The sequence below is a fragment of the Micrasema longulum genome, unplaced genomic scaffold (assembly GCF_059751315.1).
Source record: "Micrasema longulum isolate JH-2025_06_02 unplaced genomic scaffold, ASM5975131v1 h1tg002230l, whole genome shotgun sequence".
Taxonomy (NCBI): Eukaryota; Metazoa; Arthropoda; class Insecta; order Trichoptera; family Brachycentridae; genus Micrasema; species Micrasema longulum.
Genome location: NW_028279390.1, coordinates 86,418 through 105,619, shown reverse-complemented (window position 1 = coordinate 105,619; position 19,202 = coordinate 86,418). Strand labels below are relative to the sequence as shown.

The 19,202-nt window shown below is 34.7% G+C and overlaps 1 protein-coding gene across 1 annotated transcript in view; it reads right to left on the bottom strand.

Moving 5' to 3' along the window:
* Positions 1 to 14,772, bottom strand: part of LOC148272685 (fasciclin-3-like) — a 56,813-nt gene extending 42,041 nt beyond the window's left edge. The window contains exons 1-7 of the mRNA XM_088239719.1: positions 14,678 to 14,772; positions 10,106 to 10,193; positions 8,556 to 8,679; positions 7,028 to 7,162; positions 5,883 to 6,080; positions 3,142 to 3,329; positions 349 to 490 (exon numbers count right to left, since the gene is read on the bottom strand). Coding sequence (XP_088095845.1) covers positions 349 to 490; positions 3,142 to 3,329; positions 5,883 to 6,080; positions 7,028 to 7,162; positions 8,556 to 8,574 — 682 coding nt within the window. The 5' untranslated portion in view covers positions 8,575 to 8,679; positions 10,106 to 10,193; positions 14,678 to 14,772. The remainder of the gene's footprint in view (positions 1 to 348; positions 491 to 3,141; positions 3,330 to 5,882; positions 6,081 to 7,027; positions 7,163 to 8,555; positions 8,680 to 10,105; positions 10,194 to 14,677) is intronic.
* Positions 14,773 to 19,202: the final 4,430 nt, after the last annotated feature.

The following is a 19,202-nucleotide window of genomic DNA, read 5'->3' as shown; positions in this document are numbered from 1 at the left end:
ATGAAGAGAGGATAAGGCCCCTGAAGGGATGAACATATTTATTATTGTAGTGTCTGACTACGGAGTGATATTTGTGTAGTCTATGTCTTTAAATTTGATATTGTACACTGAAAAAATCCTACGAAAAAAAGCATTTTTAACACACGATGTTTTAAAGATGTAGTCAACAAAACAAAGTATCCAGTCTTAGTTTTGGATATTATGTAATACTGATAGTGTTTACACACAAGGTCCTCGAAAGTACACAAATATTGGTATCTTGTTGTAGTAAATAAATCGTCCCAACTCAACCAATGAATTGTTTGGAAGTAATTAGAGAATTAAAAATAAAATAAAAATCATAATTACCTTGAGGCTCGTCCATGGTGCTTATCCTGACTCGGTACTCCGTAAGCCCCTGGTCGTTGTATGCTTTTAAGAGGTATTCTTTTTCTGTATCTTCCCGAGTAACGCCAGCTATCCTCAGGGTTGCGTTATATGTTCCATTACCCTGCAAAGTTAAAAAATATATATTAACTTCGAGGAATTTATTTATTTATTATTTAAATAGGCGAATTCGAATGATGCGAACACAGAATTAAGAATAGTCCAGAAACCGCATACGCGCATCAAGTAGAGGACGACTAAACTACCCTTAAAGGAGTAGTTTCAACTCCTGATTTGAATTCAAATATGCCGTGTTGTGTCATTTTAAGGTGTACAATTACTGCTGGGATCTTAAAGAAACATGATGGGATCACATTTCATGTGCAAGTAGCACATGCATGTGTACGTAGCAAATGCATTGCTTAAAAATTGAATTATTTTTCCATCTGTCAGATTGTCAAAGAAAACAAAATGTACACTTTGTTAGTGTTGCCAGGGTAGTCTAATTTTTTACGCTACTTTGCTCATCTAATGTGACAATGTATGTAAATTTAGGTCAAAAATCATAGAAATTTTGAGAGAAGCAGATATGTACCTTTATTGTTTGTACATATTTTTCATTTCTTTTCTTTGACACTTGTTATATTTAACATAATTTAAATTATTGTATAAAGTTTTTTTTTGTGTGTGCATGAGTGCCCTACACTAATATATAAAAAAATTGACAATATTTGTGTACATATTGTTTGTTTACCCAATAAAATAAATAAATAAAAGATTTTTTGTATTAAACAACGCCGTGGTGGACATTTTACCGACATTATCTTTAAAACATCAAATATTATTTAACATGGCATAAAAATATCCGTTTTATGTAAAATAAAATTTGTTTTATTTTTTAAGTTCAAAGGTCATTAATTCAATTACTCTTATTAAATGACCCTTTACTTATCTACTCTGTTGGGTCAATCTATGTTTAAAATTTTAGAGACAAACAAAACGCCCTTTTAAAAAAATATAATTATCTTACATTTGTGTAATGGTTATATTTTTCGCGATTACGCGGCGACTTTACGGCGAAAGCAGGGCGAAGTGGGGGGATTTCTGGACACAGTCCGATGTATTCAAATAAGATTCTACGCTCCTTCTGGACTATTCTTAATTCTATGGATGCGAACTCCTGGAAGGCGCGCCATAAGCAGTCGTGTTAGAAATATATGTGTATATTAATTTAGTATATTTTTCGGATTCAATTTTCAAAAGTCACACTCACGCGGAACATGTGACTATTGACCTACGGTTTTGTGTGTGTATGTTCACACGAGAACAACAAGACCGCGCGCGGTGGTGGGTTAATCCTAATAGATTATTAATCCCAGGGCAATTTCTGCGGAGAGAGCCTGCCCATCTATCACTAGGACAATGTCTCGGTCCACTGTCTTGTCCTCTAAATTTCTGTTCACACTAAGACAATAGGTCAGATGCTGGTCTGCTTGGTGTTCAAAAAAAGTCTTGCGCCTGGACGAACACATATTTTTAAAAATATATATTACTTTTTAAAATATATTTCAAAATTATTTTCACGCAGCGCCCAATAAACGGCATAAATTGCATTTAACATAATATATTGAACATAAATATAAAGAAAAATATAAATAAATACATAACAAAAAAATATAAAATTTCATAACTATAACAATAGTAACAAGTAGGTAAATACACATAAGCAACCAAAAATATTAACGAAATAAATACATAAATATGAAAAAACCAAAAAAAAGGAAAAACATTTTTGAATATAATGAAAAGTTTAAGAATAATATTGCGAGAGAAAAAAAGAAATCAGACTCGTTTTATAACTATCAAATCCAGAACCAAATATATCAGCCTTGTCCTCATACTGATTGCCATATCTGTGGAGCCTAGGGATAGGCGAGTGCATGTGATAGATGGCCCTAGAACTTGCAGAGCAAAAAAGAGATCTGTGGCGGGTATGTCAACCAGGTACACGGAAACACACCAACTCCAGCAAATCTGGATAGTCAATGAATGAATTGATTACTTTATAAAGTAATATTAGGTCAGTTAGGATTCTTCTATCAGAAAGTCTTAAAAGATTCGCTGAAGATAACAATTGATTATAATTAAATAAAGCAGCTGGAATATGTCTGGACGCGCTCGAGTGAATCAAAATGTACACTATAATGGGGCGACCAGACTGGAGAAATATGTTCTAAACGACTTCTAACCAGGGAGCAAAAAAGTGACTTGATTGGTGTGATCTTATTTAATTTGTTAGTCTCTCTCTCTTCAATCCGTGCCTCATGTCTGAGGATGGTGATTACGCCTGACTCTAGGCATGGCTCGTCTGTGGACAGTCTCCCTCCATGGAACGGTCTTGTGCTCTTCTACAGGCATTCGTTAGTGATGATTCTGATAACTCAGTGACTGTACCGCTCCATCTTATCGGTTGACGTCCACGGGACCTTGTCCCTTCGACACTTCCCAGGAGAATAGTTTTCTCCAAACTATCAGAATCTCCCCTGGAAATATGCCCAAAGAACTGCAGGATTCTTTTCTCGCACATGGATATCAGTCTTTCTCCTATGTCCAGTTCCTGGAGAATAGATGCATTCGTACATCTGGCCGTCCACGGAATCCGCAGCACTCGCCGCCAACACCACATCTCGAAAGCTTCGTTAGTTAGTAACCCCGACTAATAAATCTCAACATACTAAATTGGTATAAAGAACAACAATTATAATAAATATTTACCAGAGGAATGGCGTTCGTAGCTTCAAATCTTTCTGTATTGTCGACGGATCCTCCCTGAATCGATTGGCCGTCGAATATCCACTCCAATCTTGGTGCTGGCTGCGCTTGTAGGGTGACATTCACAAGGCCAGTTTCTCCAATCTTGATCCCGAAAATCCAGATTGGGTCTTCGCGAGGAGTTGGCATGTCTGTAATTCACATTATCAAAATAAGACCACATTAAAAATAAAACAATTTTTTAGGGAAATTAAGGACGTAAGGAACCAAATCTAAATAATTGTTTCAGGGCCTCGATTATGATGGGAAGATAAAAACGTCATACCTTCACCTTGACGGTATAGTTGAAGATAAATTCTTTCTAGCGATTAAAAAGATAAATGAAACGATTATTATGAAAATTTTGTTCCACCGAGCAATTTTTCCTTTAATTATTATTTCTTAAATTTTATAATCGTTTTGAGGAGCCTATTAAAAAGTTTTGAAGTCGAATTAAATTCAGGCATAATTGTCGCTTTAATGAAACGAACGCCTAGATGTGAAAATAATGTCGCTATGTTCTCTCCTATTAACAAATAAGAGTATCTAGGCGTCAGACACAGATTATATGCGTCCGAAAATTACCACTCTAAAAAAATATTGATTTATTATATTTTTTCCATCTGTTTTACTATCTTTCCGAGTGTATGTATCGAGAAGTTAAAGGAGCCGGCTTTGTAGTCGATCGGTACAGATTGGTAGATACATACAGACGATCGCTAAGCGTACCGCCCAGGTGATTTCCAAAAGTCATGCAAAATTCATGTTCAAGCGAGCATTTATTGCTTGGATTGGGAATTATTGGAGTTTATAATCGCTTTGAAGTGAGCAGTTTTTATCACAGAAGCCTATTTAAAATATAAATGAGAACTATTTTAAATGTTAATGACATAACGCCAACTAGCTGTTTGCGGTCATTCTATTGGCTTGTTTCGATCATATGATGACGATATAACAAGTAGGTAGAACATACCGAAGTAAGATACAGAGAGTACAGAAGTTAAGTATATCGTCTTGATATATACAGATGAAGATAGCGTTCATAATCGAGGCACAAAGAGAGCACGTGTTAAAAATTTGTATAAGTGTGTACATTTTTGTTGATATGGACGTATTACCAATCATTGTTAATTTTCTTGGGTAAAAACACATCGTGAATATCTAAACATGGCTTTCTCAATTGTGCTCCTCGTAATCGCCTTAGGTCATGGGCCCGGAAGAAGAAGATAATGCTATGGCAAAAAGGCCCTGGTCTGCATCACTCGAAGAAACAAATAAAGGGTACTCGCAAAAGCTTACTTTCGACCTGACGAACCACATAGTCAGTGAGGATTACCTTATGATTAGATTTATTACAGGGCACTGCAGGTTGAATAAACACCTTGCTGGAATGAACCTTTCTAAAACTTCTAGGTGTAACTTTTACTGTCGCGCCATTGTTTTTGGACTTTGCAACAATTGTGATTGGACTCATAAAGGTAATAAACCAAAATCAGTGATCGAACATCCCATTTCCAAGACAAATAAAAACGATTTTTTCCGAGTACCTTAGCCTTGTACATGACACGTAAGGCTACTAAATACAGGAGCCCAAAGATATATATAAAAATTTAAAAAACTTCTACTGTACAGATGACAAAACACATATACTCATTGTATGTGGTTGTGGTGCTTTATATTGCGAAAGAAGCTACTTCCTCGGAGGACCATTGGTCAAACCTGAGGATATTAGAGCACTCGCTCTCCACTTATTAAGCTTGGAGGAAGATGATTTAGGAATATGACAAAACTTGCCATCCGCTCAGCAGCCAGGCTCATTGAAGACCTGGGATTGGAGGGCGAGAACAAACTTAAGTGGACCCGCTGAACAGATTTACTCATATTAGATATAACAGTACATGGTTAATATAGTGCAGGCAGTTGGTAAAATAAACCAAAGTAGGGAACAAAATGCCAAACACTCCTCTAGTGTAACGGAAGGCCTGTTGACTACTGCCAACAGGCCGGCTTCTCCTGAAGGGTTTAAGTGGTTTCCTCTCCACATGAGCAAATGCTGAGAAATTCCTGATTGGCTAACATAAGTATATCCCTCCTGATGCCAACAGTTGAGATAAATCAAAAAGAAATTTAATTGCAGAAAAATCCACTTTTTTAAATAAAAACCTTGTGGTAAAAGCAAGGTAAATAATAAAGGAACTTCCATATAAAAATAAATAAAAAAAGATGTGTAACAGCGACTTCTACCTTCAAAAATAAGATTTCTGAACTGAACAAACTACGGTTCTTTTCATCATCATACCTCGTATCTGCAGCTAATAGAGCATAGGACATTAGATTGACGCAATAAATGTACCATATCACACCAAATCGTTACTTACGATGAAAAAAATACATCGCATATTAAGGTAGGTATATTGGATCATTTCAAAATAGAGGTTTTGTCCATTTGGATATCCAAAAATGACGAAATATCGAGTACCCCGAGACAAATATAATAAAACATTAATATGAGAGAAATAAATGAAATCTAATTAGATCACTAAGCAAGACACACATATTATTTTAATAAAGATGAGAAGAGATAATTACTATCAAGCGATCATTTCCTAACCTCAGGTTACCTTAGGTTACCACAAAGTGACTAGGGGAACTTTTTCACACAGTTTTAAAGGTTAAACACCTGTAAAAAATAGTACGTTACTTACATTGTACGCTCAGTTGCATCTGCGCTTGGCTGTTTCCTGGGTTCAAAGCAGGGTGTTCTGCCACACAGCGTAAGGTCTTGGCATTGTCGGTTGTCTGAAGACGTCTGGTCAGGTTCTGGGCACTGGTATCAAGGTCTAACGAATTTGGGATGTGGTAGATGGTTGGCTGGTGAAGACCCTCCATCAGGGGCATGTCATCTGAAAAGAAAAAAAAAAATATGCCGTCAATTTTTTTCTAAAATAAACCAATTCAGCTCCTGATGGTGCAAAGGGCATAGTTCAGGATAGAAGCGGATCTTTCTCCACACGACTTCCCCTTTTGAGATTTTTATCCAATAGTACCGATTAAGTCAAGCACTGGTCCATGATTTTATTTCTATTTCAAATTTAGAACTGATTTTTTCTTCATTTTGTGCCATATCAGGTTCCCCTTGACGTTGGCTATCATTCTAGAGTAGGCATTTCGATCCTGCGCCAACTGGAACAGGTCCTCGACCCCGCGCATTCCTGTCCAGTCACTGATGTTCCTCAGCCAGGGCATCTGTTGCTTTCCAACTCCACGCTTTTTCTCCATTATTTCCATTGTGATTGGCTGTAGAAGGTATATTTGCTTCCGCACATGATATGGCCCAGATACGCAAGTTTTCTCTGTTAGTAATAGTGACACGTATTAAAAAATTCAATTTTTGGTATTTTATTTTTTAATACGATTTCCTCCAGTTTTTTTATTTAATTTGCTTTTGCAACTTACTGTTCCAAACGTTGATGCTAATAAAACTGAGGATAGTAAAATAAGACTACGAATTCAAAAAGTTGTTAAGGTCTTAAATCGAAATGTACGGACCTTTTTTAATGATAATTCATTTTATGTACCTCATTTTTGATAGAATGAAGTCTCTTTATTTTCTCAATTTCTCCATCAATCTGAATGTTTTTTTTATTTTCGGTCGCGCCGAAAAACCTAAAAATATTGTGAGGCCCAAAGGTTCGAAATTTTTACGTGTCCAAGATTTTAATTAACTGAGACAGGTTATTTATATATGGTTATTATATTGGCCTGGAGGCCAAATCAAATGATGCCAATAGTGTCGAATTCTGTAGCAGATCATAAAATATCTAAAATGCTAATTAAAACATTATCTTACCTAGATACCATGAAATCCTGGCAGCTGGTCTTCCCTCGGCGACTATGCACCTGACCCTCAGTTCATCTCCAACCTTGTACACTGTTGGGCCTTCAGTTCCTCGGTTATATTCTATTGCTGGTGGAAGAGGTGGCTCTGCAAATACAAACAGAAATCAGCATTCCATATTCCCTCTTTAAAAACGTTTTCTCTTTCTGTTGCAATAAATTTAGATCTAAATAACTCCCTAGGGAGGAAATCCAGCCTGTCTGCAAATATTTGCACAAACTCAAAACATTGTAAGCAAAAATTAATATTTCTTTTTTAAAAATACATAAAATGATTAACTAACGATTCATCACCTTTTAAATAATATTTCATGTAAATCTTGCCAGGATTCAAATCCGGTACCTCAAGCGTGGTAGCTGAACTAGCCAATACTAGGAGATGGACCTACATATCTTCACTAGATACTCGTAAGAGGAAACTACTTGCCCATGATTCTGTTTTAATTTCACACACAGAACTTGATTCGTCGTCATCTAAAAGCTGGAAGCTGTACAATATTGCTTGCATTGCATTGAACATCTATGCTGGCGAGCTCATACTAATAAATTAAGCCGCAAAATATTTTTCAGTCTATACTCACTTAGAAGGTTGCAAAAATTCTTACCCATTAATACGAAATGCACCCTTGCACAAGCATTACTACTACCCATTCTAGATTACGCTGATGTTTCCATGACTGATTTAAGCTGTGAGCAACTCGATACACTTAAACGACTTCAGAATACATGCATGAGGTACATTTTTGGTCTTAGGAAATATGACCACATTTCTGATTGTCGTAGGCAACTGAAATGGCTCAAAATTAGACAGCGGAGGGACTCTCACACCCTCTCCCTTTCTGTTCAATGTACTTCATAGTCCTAACGCTCCTATATACCTGCGTGAAAATTTTTAACGCTTATAAGTTCATGGTTTACCTCTTCGTTTTAATTCTCAAGGCACTCTGTTAATACCCATCCACAATTCCTCATTCTTCTCTAACTCATATAGTGTCCATGCGGCTCGACTGTGGAATCATCTCCCATCCACCATCAAAGATGTTACTACATTATCTCTGTTTAAATCACGTTTAAATAAACATCTCATTTCTCTTCCTTCCTTAATAAAGTAATAGTTTTGAATTAAGGTAATTTATAAACAAATAAGTTTATTTCTATTTTTGTTTATATCTTTGGCTTTTTAATCTTTATTTTCTATTTAATATGTTCTGTAACTTGAAATATAAAAATAAAACTATTATTTTCTTCAACAATGTTTGAGTATGTCCAAATGCTTGCAGACTGGCTGGATTTCCTCCTGACAAGTCATAAGGTTTTCCCTCTCTGTTGAAATAAATTTAAATATTATTTTATTGGTTAGTTGAAAGAAATTGCCATTTGGCAACAAGCCCGTCAATGTACAAATAATTTTATGTACAAAAAGTAAAATAAATGAATTAAAAAAACATTTTGCTTTGGGATAAGAAAAGAAAAATACTCACTGGCCACAATGAGCTTCATCTTATTAAACAGCTCCTTGCTTCCGGATTGTGGGGGGATGGTGCATTTGATTTCACCGTGATTTGCATCCAAAACTCTGTCAATGGAAACACCGCACTGTCCATGCTAAAAATTAAATACAGAACAATGTATTAAAATAATTACAAAGTTTTACGTGAGCAGCTTCACCCTAGATCACCAACCATTCGTATACTTAACAACCGGCACCCCGTGCTTTTGATGTTTCGATAAGGTCTCCGTCCGTTGCAATTATACTACTGCGGGTACAATTTTTTTCTCTCCGGCCCAAAAACAAAACTGTCATCAAATGTTTATGTGATCTTAATATCTTCAGCGCGATCGCTACTACCACTACTACTACAAAAGAATGGACCGCCACACACGTCCATACTGGCATATATTCCTAGCTTCTTCTATATTCATACATCTTGTCGTACAAGCACTTTGGTTCTGTCTGCTTTTGACATGACCAAACATAAGATTTTGGTTTATCTGATCATGCCACGCCTTCCTTGGTCGTCTTCGTCTCACGTTACCGTTCATTTTCGCCATATAGACTTATTTTACTATTCTTTCGTCGTCCATTCGTTCTACGTGACCAAACTATCTCAGAGACCCTTTTTAAATCTTATCAATTATACTTTACTCAGATTTACACTCTCGTCTGATTTCATCATTCGGAACCCTGTCATACATTGATTTCCCACACATTCGTCTAAGAGATCGCATTTCAATCGCGTTCACTCAGCTTTCATCCTTCCTCTGCCAGTTCAATGTTTCACTTCTATTAATAAGTTTTGCGACTAAAACTCCGTTGTGTACTGCCAGTTTACCTTCGATAGACATATTTTTATTAGCAATTACTGTGCTTAGTGCTCCGTTTATTTTGTTGCCCGCATTCACTCTCCTTTCAATATCTTTTTCTACTCTTCCATCTCTTAAAAACATGCCTCCCAGATTTTCAACAAGTTATTTTAGCTAAAATTAAGTCATTCCAATCCACTGTGTCGTGTTATCGCATTAATTAATAATAAAAAAATGGACACGTGTGGATGATGTGACCACAGGATATCTAATAGACCCTGCCGCGAGAGAAGTTCGAACATTAAGGTTGGAAGAACCCCTTTACAAGGCATGCAATTGCATTAATTTGCATTGGGGTCTGTGGAAAAGTGAATAATGATAACGCAATAGCAACGCCACAATCCGCGAACCAGCAAATCTACGAAATTCCAGCGTCTATCTGCTATCTGGCGACTGGCGCAATCAACAGGCTTATTCTGTCACAATTTTGTTTCGTAAGTTCGTTCGTTTATCATATATTCATCTTATTCTAACGCAATAAAAACCACACTTCGCTCTCGTTCCCTCTCATACGATACGAATGAATTTACGAAACGAATTAGTTACAGCATAAGGCTACTGCACGTTTACTAAAAAAAAAATTAAGTAAGAGGAAAACCGGCAAAAAGACGGGAGGGAGTGTTTTCACCAATCAAAAAAATCTAGAACTACACAATAAACAACTTACATCAAGTCCGCTACCGTAGTAGTTAATTCCATTTTCCCCTTGTCCAGGACTTAGAGTGTAACTATTAGGGTGTCCTGTGATCTCGATTCTGAAAGAAATAAAATCAATCAATAATAAATAGTTGGATAATTTATAAAGCGCCATTTTTGTGAAAATCACCTCAAGGGCGCTGTACAATTAATAAATATCCCAGTACGTCTTGCAGCTACAGAGCGCATGGACGGTTGGGATTCTAGTTGCTCGTTTTCAATTAAGATCAATAAAAAATTATAAAAGATAGGAGCTAGATTACAGGACGTCTTGCAGCTACAGAGCGCATAGACAGTTAGAAATTTAGCCCCCATTTACACATTTTAAAAATTGACAAATAAATTTAGTGTATTACAAAATAATAATAATATGAATAGTAAAAAGGAGTAAGATTACAACACGCCTTGCTGCTACTAAGCGCATAGACGATTGGAATTCTAGACCCCGTTTACAAAATTAAGGTATTTTAAAGTTGATATATTAAAGCTAGATAACCAATCATCGTGCAGCTACAAAGCGCATGGATGAGAGGAATTCCAGCAAAGTTAAAACAATATCAATAAATTTACAAAAAATAGAGTATAGTAGTAAATTGGTCAAGTGTTCATACCAAGAAGTAAGCAATAAAAAACTAAATAAATCAAACACTGTTTCAACTCCATGGTTAACAAAGGGAGATAGATGTCCGAAGAGAAGCTTTTGTAGACAGTAGGTAGATATCGTCGCCATGTGGCCCGCTGGCTAGTAGATAGTTTTTGGAAACGCACGTGTGTAGTACTATTATGCCTTTTTTATTAACTAGGTTATTTATATAGTTAAGGGTTTTGGTTCTATTTCACACACAGAACCTAATTCTTTATCCGCTCAGAGACGGAAAATACAATCAATAAAACATTGAAAAATATACAGCTTGCCCACCTCATACCGCAATCCGCATCTGAGGACATAAGTATCATTGGCGGTGCCCACATAGATAGAAAAGTTTCTTATTGCCGAACGAAAAAAGTTGCCTGAAGGAGCTCTCTCTAATTTGGTAGCCTAAGCATATTTGTGCTGAAAGAAGGTAATCCAGGAGTACATAATATGCACTTCATTGGATTGAGAAAAGAGGGAAGTGTTACTGACTGGGATAATTTAAATTGATTGGGCATGATCAATTCGCCGAAATTTTAAAAGCTTCAAAATTCTTTTTTGAAACCGCGAGACCTGTTAAGCCGACAGGACCTATAACAGGCAAAGTTTACCCGCACAAAAGACCACTTGCTTCGTAGCCATGAGGTTTTTTTCTTGACCTTTGCATTTTTATAAGTCATAATTATTTAATTACGACGAATAAATAGAAATATTTTTTAATGGATTTCTTTTAATTCTTGACCCATGTAGACACCATAATATTACTATTATTTATTTTATAAATTTATTGCATAAAATTAGTATACATATTAAATAACGGGGAATCTATATAAAACTAATTTATATAAAATAAAAACAGAGTGTTCTCTGTTTATGATAGTCTCCATCTAATATGGCTCAGCCTGTTGTAAGATGGAAATTTTTTATGTTTTTTAATATAACAATAAAAAAAACTACTTAATTATAAATGCATAGCTAATCAAATGTAAGAAATTAAAAATAGTTATTATGCAAATATAATATGTGCCAAGAATACATGTTACTTAAACATAAATAATATAGTATAATTTATAATAAAAAACAAATATAAAGTAATGAAATACATAAAAATATAAATAATATGTGTACCAATTATATAAAGTACTACATTTTTTTTACGCACATTTTTTTTTAATCTCTCGCTACACTATTTATATAGGCAGTTATTTTTATTTCAAAATTTGTTTTACATTTTGAGTCTTTTATATTTGGCAATTGATCATTTAATATTTTTGGAGCAATTACATTGTATTGCTTTTTATCAAAGGCGTTTGGTACGAGTACAAATGGGACATTCAGTTAATTTGTGTTGCTGAACGAGTGTTTATATTTTGTTGGGTTTTTTTGACCTCACTTAAATTATTATAAAATTTAAGTAGTAGGCACCTCAAAAACAATTGTCCTACATCCAATATATGTAACTCAGCGAATAGATTATTTATTCATTTATTTTTTACAGCAACAGTCAAAAATGATTAAATAACATAATGAAAATAAGGTTTAAAGACAGATCAGGGAAGTTTCTAAAGGCAAATTAATTATATTAAATTATTTATTTTCCAACTTTTAGTACAATTTTAGAACCGAAATGGCTTTTACGAAGGATGTTATATATTTGCTTAGTAAATAAAATTCATTCATAAAAAAACGAGTTTTTTTTTATTTGTTGATTTAATTTATTTTTCTTAATGAACGCCAAAAGAAAAAATATGCTCTACAAGATATTGAATTTGCTTTTACGGTATATTTACAATGTTATTTGATTACAAGCCTTCAAATTGGAATGTCAAGTAGACACAGGTGAGCTTTTTCAACATCCACCTTCTGATCTCTTTCAATCGAGGGAATAAAGCTTCTCACGATATTTGCACAGTGTGCGACAAAGATACTTAGTATTATTGACTAATTAATTGTAAAACAATGAAGCAGAATTCATTATTTACTATTTTTTGTAATTTTTTTTGTTGTGTTTTCTTTATTTGGAAAAAAACGGATAAACTTATTTTATTTGTTAATAAACCAGATCCGAAAGACGTTGACCTGCCTGAACGTTGACTTGCCTGCTTTTGGCTGGTTGAACAAACATTTTTTCGTAAATAAGGACAGACGTTATTTATTTTGGACTTTTTTGAGCTACTTATATATACATATTCGTAATAAGGGTTAGTTTTTCGTTTTATCTCTTAATGTGATTGGCTAATAGTCCTTGTCGTGCAAAAATCACTACTCTCATGCCATAATCCATGGAGGAAATAAAGGAATACGTGTTAATGAAGTAAGTCAGAGCGCGGTTTACCCTGAGCCCTCTAAAATTATGACACTCAACCCATGCTAAACGTGAGTTTAGTCATTCTTCAACCGCCAGCTGTGTTTTTTCATGAGCTTGACATTAAGAAATAAATATTACATTTTTAAATGTACAGGAAATTATCCGAAAGTTTAAATTATTAACAAATTACAACAGGGATGGAGAATACTTTGAATAAGGGAATATGGAAGTCAAGCCATTTACAGGGCTTATGTCCTATCATTGGCTGGTTTAAGTGGCCACTTTACACACTGTGTAACATTCACCATTTTGCCTATGTTTGAACATCTATATTTCTTCAGAGTGCCTCAAGGGTCAGTACTCGGACCACTCCTCTATCTCCTTTACACTAAAGATATAGAGAACATTATCAAAGAATGTGGATTGTGGTCTCACTGCTATGCAGATGATACAAAGATTTATTTTTATTGCAAACCAGGCGAGAGAAGTGTGCTTGTCAATTTAATTGATGGATGCATCAAGAAAATAGGAAACTGGATGGCTGAAAACAGACTAACATTAAACCCATCGAAAACTGAACAACTGTAGGTGGCTTCAGCCAGACGACAGAATTTGATCCAGGATACGGCTCTACCCAATGTAGGGAGTACCACTTTACCCACCGTTAAACTACTGGGAGTTTTACTCAATTCTGACCTTTCTCTTGACGCTCAAATTAGTAGAACGATAAGTTCATGCTTCTACCAGATGAGACAAATGAAATACATATGCCAAAAATTGCCGGTTGATGCCGCCCGTCAATTAATAAATGCGTTTGTAGTGTCTAGAGTCGATTATTGTAATGGTATCTATGCAGGTCTACCAATGAACAAAATGACTCGCCTACAATCTGTATTGAATGCCGCAGCGAGACTTATTTTCGGAATCTCTAAGTTCAGTCATATCACTCCACTACTTCGGGAACTACACTGGCTACGTTTTCCACAGAGGGTTGAATACAAACTCTGTTGGCTTATGTTTAAGTCACTGCAAAACTCTGCTCCGGAGTATCTAAGGGAACTATGCATTCTAGATGAACTAGCTGACAAGCGTCTCACGCTTAGATCGGCTACGTCTACAGCGAGAGGAAAAGTTATTATACCTCTACGCAAACAGCGCACTAAATTTAGTGAACGCGCATTTGCGGTCGCAGGCCCTACAGCATGGAATGCTCTCCCAGCAGAGGTGCGAGGCTGTGAAAGTGAAGTGATGTTTCGGAAAAAACTTAAAACCCACTTGTTCTCTAAATCATTTGAATAAATCCGTAGCATGTGACAACAAAATAAATTGTTTTAATTAAATTACAAATTTAAAAGCTTCAATTAAATTAATTTAACAATTGAATCACTATGTAAAGCGCCCTTGAGGTATTTTATTACGAAAATGGCGCTGTATAAGTTATCCATAATAATAATAATAATAATAATAATAAAAAAGTCAGTAAGTGATTATTTACAAATATTTAATAACATTTAGTAAATTTAATCTCATAAAATAAATGAATATGGGAAATCATAAGAACGCAAATATTTATTTTCTATAAAATAAAAATATATTTTTACCTGCAGTACGCTATTGAGTATGCAACTTGACACAGGACAGTCAAATTATTCCCAGGTAATACCGTGGCTTCCTTTGGGTAGATTTCTACGGTTTGTCCTGAAAACAAGACAAAAACATGTGTTAATATTAGGACATTCATGTATTATGTTTGTACTATTTCAAGACATCATAAAAAATAAAATCATATTTGTTTATATGCACGAAAAATAAAAAGCACTAGAATTTAATATTGTTTGGTTGCGCCACATGTATTATGAAATGTTTGTTGTATATTGCTCATTCACAAGGTTGCTGTGTTTAATTTATTACTACCTACTGAGCCCTGGTGAAAATATTGCAATTATACTACTGAGTGTTTTATTGTAACTATGCAAAAGGTTATGAGTCCAACAGGACGAGACATTTTCATTCACAATAATAAAATCGAAGTGGTTGATGAATACATATATCTAGGACGCAAAGTCAAACTTGGTCAAGATAACCGACAGCGGAGTTACCAAGAAGAATAGGGCTAAGTTGGGCTGCTTTCGGCAAACTTAAATATATTTTTGAAAATAAACAAGTCCCTATATCAACAATGTTTGAGTGTGTCCAAATGCTTGCAGACTGGCTGGATTTCCTCCCTAGGGAGTTATTCATATTTCAATTTATTTCAACAGAGAGGGAAAACATTTTTGAAAAGGGAATATGGAAGTCTAGGCATTTACAGGGCGTATGACCTGTCATTGGCTGGTTAAAGTGGCCACTTTACACAAGGTGTAACATTCACCATTCTGCCCATGTTTCAACATCCACATTTCCTCAACTCTTCCATCTGTTGACTTTTGTGAAGTAAAATAGCTGAAACCTTTATCATGTAGGTGAGATTCATCCGGCTGAACCAAATCACCAACTAGGTAACGCCTGAAAACAATTTCCCAATTTTTATACTTCTTCTTTTACCAGGTAGTAATTCAACAATGTTTGAGTATGTCCAAATGCAAAGTCAACAGATGGAAGAGTTGAGGAAATGTGGATGTTGAAACATGGGCAGAATGGTGAATAATACACAGTGTGTAAAGTGGCCACTTAAACCAGCCAATGACAGGTCATAAGCCCTGTAAATGCCTAGACTTCCATATTCCCTTTTCAAAAATGTTTTCCCTCTCTGTTGAAATAAATTTAAAGTCCCTATATGCTTAAAAAGACAAGTATATGAATCGTGCATGTTGCCGGTGACAACATAGGGACTAGAAACCATGTCTATAACACAAAAAAGTAGCCAGAAAGTAAAATGCACGCAACGATCCATGGAAAGACCGATGCTCGGTATATGTCTAAAAGACAGAGTAAAGCTAGGGTTTCCTAGGACAGCGGTGCCCGTATTTTAACGGCCGTAGTGAACGGTGATGCAGTGGACAGCCGTCGTAAAGGTGACTAGAGTGTGGTTTTCTAGGAAAACGGTGTTATCAACACCATTTAACACCGTTTTCCTAGGAAACCACTCTCTAATCACCTTTACGACGGCTGTCCACTGCATCACCGTTCACTACGGCCGTTAAAATACGGGCACCGCTGTCCTAGGAAACCCTAGCTTTAGAAATGAAGGAATAAGGCGCCGAACCGGAGTCGTAGGTATCATTGATCGTGCAGCGAAATTGAAATGGCAGTGGGCAGCACACTTGACGAGGCAAAATGATGGCAGGTGGACACCCAGAATAATAAAGTGGAGACCATGGGCAAACAAAAGAAGTGTTGGAAGGCCACAGAAAAGATGGGTCGACGACATTGCCTCTATTGCCGGTAAAACGTGGATGATGAAAGCGGGTGATAGGAAGGAATGGAGACGTTTTGAAGAGGCCTTTATCGAGCAGTGGAGAGAATAAGACTGAAGAAGAAGATGTAAAAGTTTCACGAAATTATAAATAAATAAATAAATACATCCTTCTAAATATTCCCATCTCCAAAAACCCCCCTCCTGTCGTTATCTACCTATATCTATTAAGCAATCTGTTTGATACTATATTTGAAAGATAATTATCACAAAACCACCCTTGTATTTTGTAATCCTCTTGTTATGTTTTGCGGCAAACAAAACCTACCCCCGAATGTGCATGACTGCGGTTGAATTCGCTTATTAATACCTTTGTATCAAAACCACATAGGCATACTTGTTTAAAATTTCGGGGGAACATGATAATCATCCCTTACATTATGCTTTTGGCTGGCAAAGGGGTTGTTTGGACTTTGAGGGACGCGAGTAACATTAAAATAAATAAGAATGGTAAGTAAATATTTTTCAGGCTTGAAAAGGCTTTTATAGAGATGATGTTCAAGTTTATTAATGTAAATTATCAGAAGAAGTTCATTGAAATACTTTTTTTAGATAAAAAAACGACTGATACCCAAATCCACAAATTTAGAGGAACCGGAGACCGGTTTTACAAACATTTATTCTCTACTGTTGTAACTATTTTAATGAACTTTTTTTTTATTAAGACAAAGCTTTAGATAAGGGAATGAGTAAGTCCAGCCATATGCATGGCGATGTCTTATGACCTTTCGTTGGCTGGTTTAAGTCGCCACTTTACACATTATGTAACATTCATCATTCTGTCTATGTTTCAACAACCACATTCCCTCAAATCTATCATCTGCTGACTTTTGTGAAGTTAAATAGCTAAAACATTTATTGATACCACTCAATTCGGCCAATAACATGGGATATTGTATTTGAAAAGGCTGAAAATGACTTAAACTTAGTAAAAAATTGTTAGACTCAAATTATCTAACACTAAATTACTCGAAAACAAAATACACAAAAATGGATCATGAAGATCATTCTCAAAAAACCCTCGAGGTATCCAACGGAAGATTAATTCGCTGAGTTAAAGATATTGGATGTAAGACAATTGTTTGTGGGGTGCCTACTACTTAAATTTTATGATGAATTAAGTGAGGTCAAAAGAACCCAACAAAACATAAACACTCGTTCAGCAACACAAATTAACTGTATTGTCCCATTTGTATCAACCGCCTTTGGTAAAAAGCAATACAATGTAATTGCTACAAACGATTTATTGCCAAATGTAAAAGACTCAAAATGTAAAACAAATTTTAAAATGAAAATAACTGCACATACAAATGGCGAGAGATTTTTTTGAAAAATTTATGTAAATCAAAAAACGTAGTACATCATATAAATGGTACACATATCATTTATATTTTTATGTATTTCATTGCTTTATATTTGTTTTATTATACATTATACTATATTATTTATGTTCAAGTAACATGTATTCTTGGCACATATAAATATATACTTTATATTTGAATAATAATTTTTTATTTTTTAATTTCTTACATTTGATTAGCTAGGCATTTATAATTAAGAAGTTAAAGTTTTTTTTATATGTATGTTATTGTTTTATTAGTATAAAACTACTTATGCTCTAAAATATAAAGAATCTCCATCTTAGAACAGGCTGATCCATGTTAGATAAAGACTATCATAAACATAGAACAATCCGTTTCCATTTTATATTAATAAGTTTTATATAGATTCTCTGTTATTAAATATTTATGCAATAAATTTATAAAATAAAAAAAATAAACAAAAAAGTAAATTACATTTAAAATAATAATAAAACTATATATAATCCAAATTATTCTTTCACTATTCACAGCTGTAATTATAATAACCAAATTCCAAATATTAAATGTATTTGTTAATCGTTGGACAGAGTAGATTCAATTAAATATTTAGACAAATATATATAGATGGGAATTTAAGATTGACAAATCAAACCGAAAATGTTAAAAATAAATTGAAAAAACAAATTTACTATTTTAAAACTGTAAGAAATATAATAAGCCTAAAAGAACTTGTAAAAATATATTACGCAATAAATCAATTAGTTTTGGAATATGGAATAATTGGATGGGGATGTCTTGTCTGTAAAAATTGTCTTAAGAGTCCCAATTAGAACTAGCTTCCTCGGTATGTCCGTAAATATTAATGTAACATCTGTAAAACAACTTTATGTAAAATATCTGTTACTATGCGCACACAAACATTATTCTCTACCTTCCATAAGTCCTTTCACAAATACAAGAGATACTAGATACTAGATACTCCACCCTGATGCCGCAAAAACAATTAAAAATTAATAAAACCTTCGGTAAAAGAGGATGGCCAACTACTCGGTTAAAGTGTACAATCTACTTCCATTATTCATAAGGACAATTAGTAAGTACTCACAATATAAAATTGCTATTAAGAAATGGATAGTGGAGGTGGGTTGCGCACGGATCGATGAGTGGATCAAGCCAAATAGGTAAAATTTGTATACTGTTTTTATAATTTGGTCTACAGGTCTATATGAATTGGTTTTTTTTTTTAATAATTATTTTAATTTATATAACTAATTATGTTAATGATAATTAAGTTAGGTAGATTAAAACAAACAAACAAACCATCATGCCGTTTTCCCGTAGGGGTGGGCAGAGAGAATATAACGCCACATCACTCTATCTTTGAATACA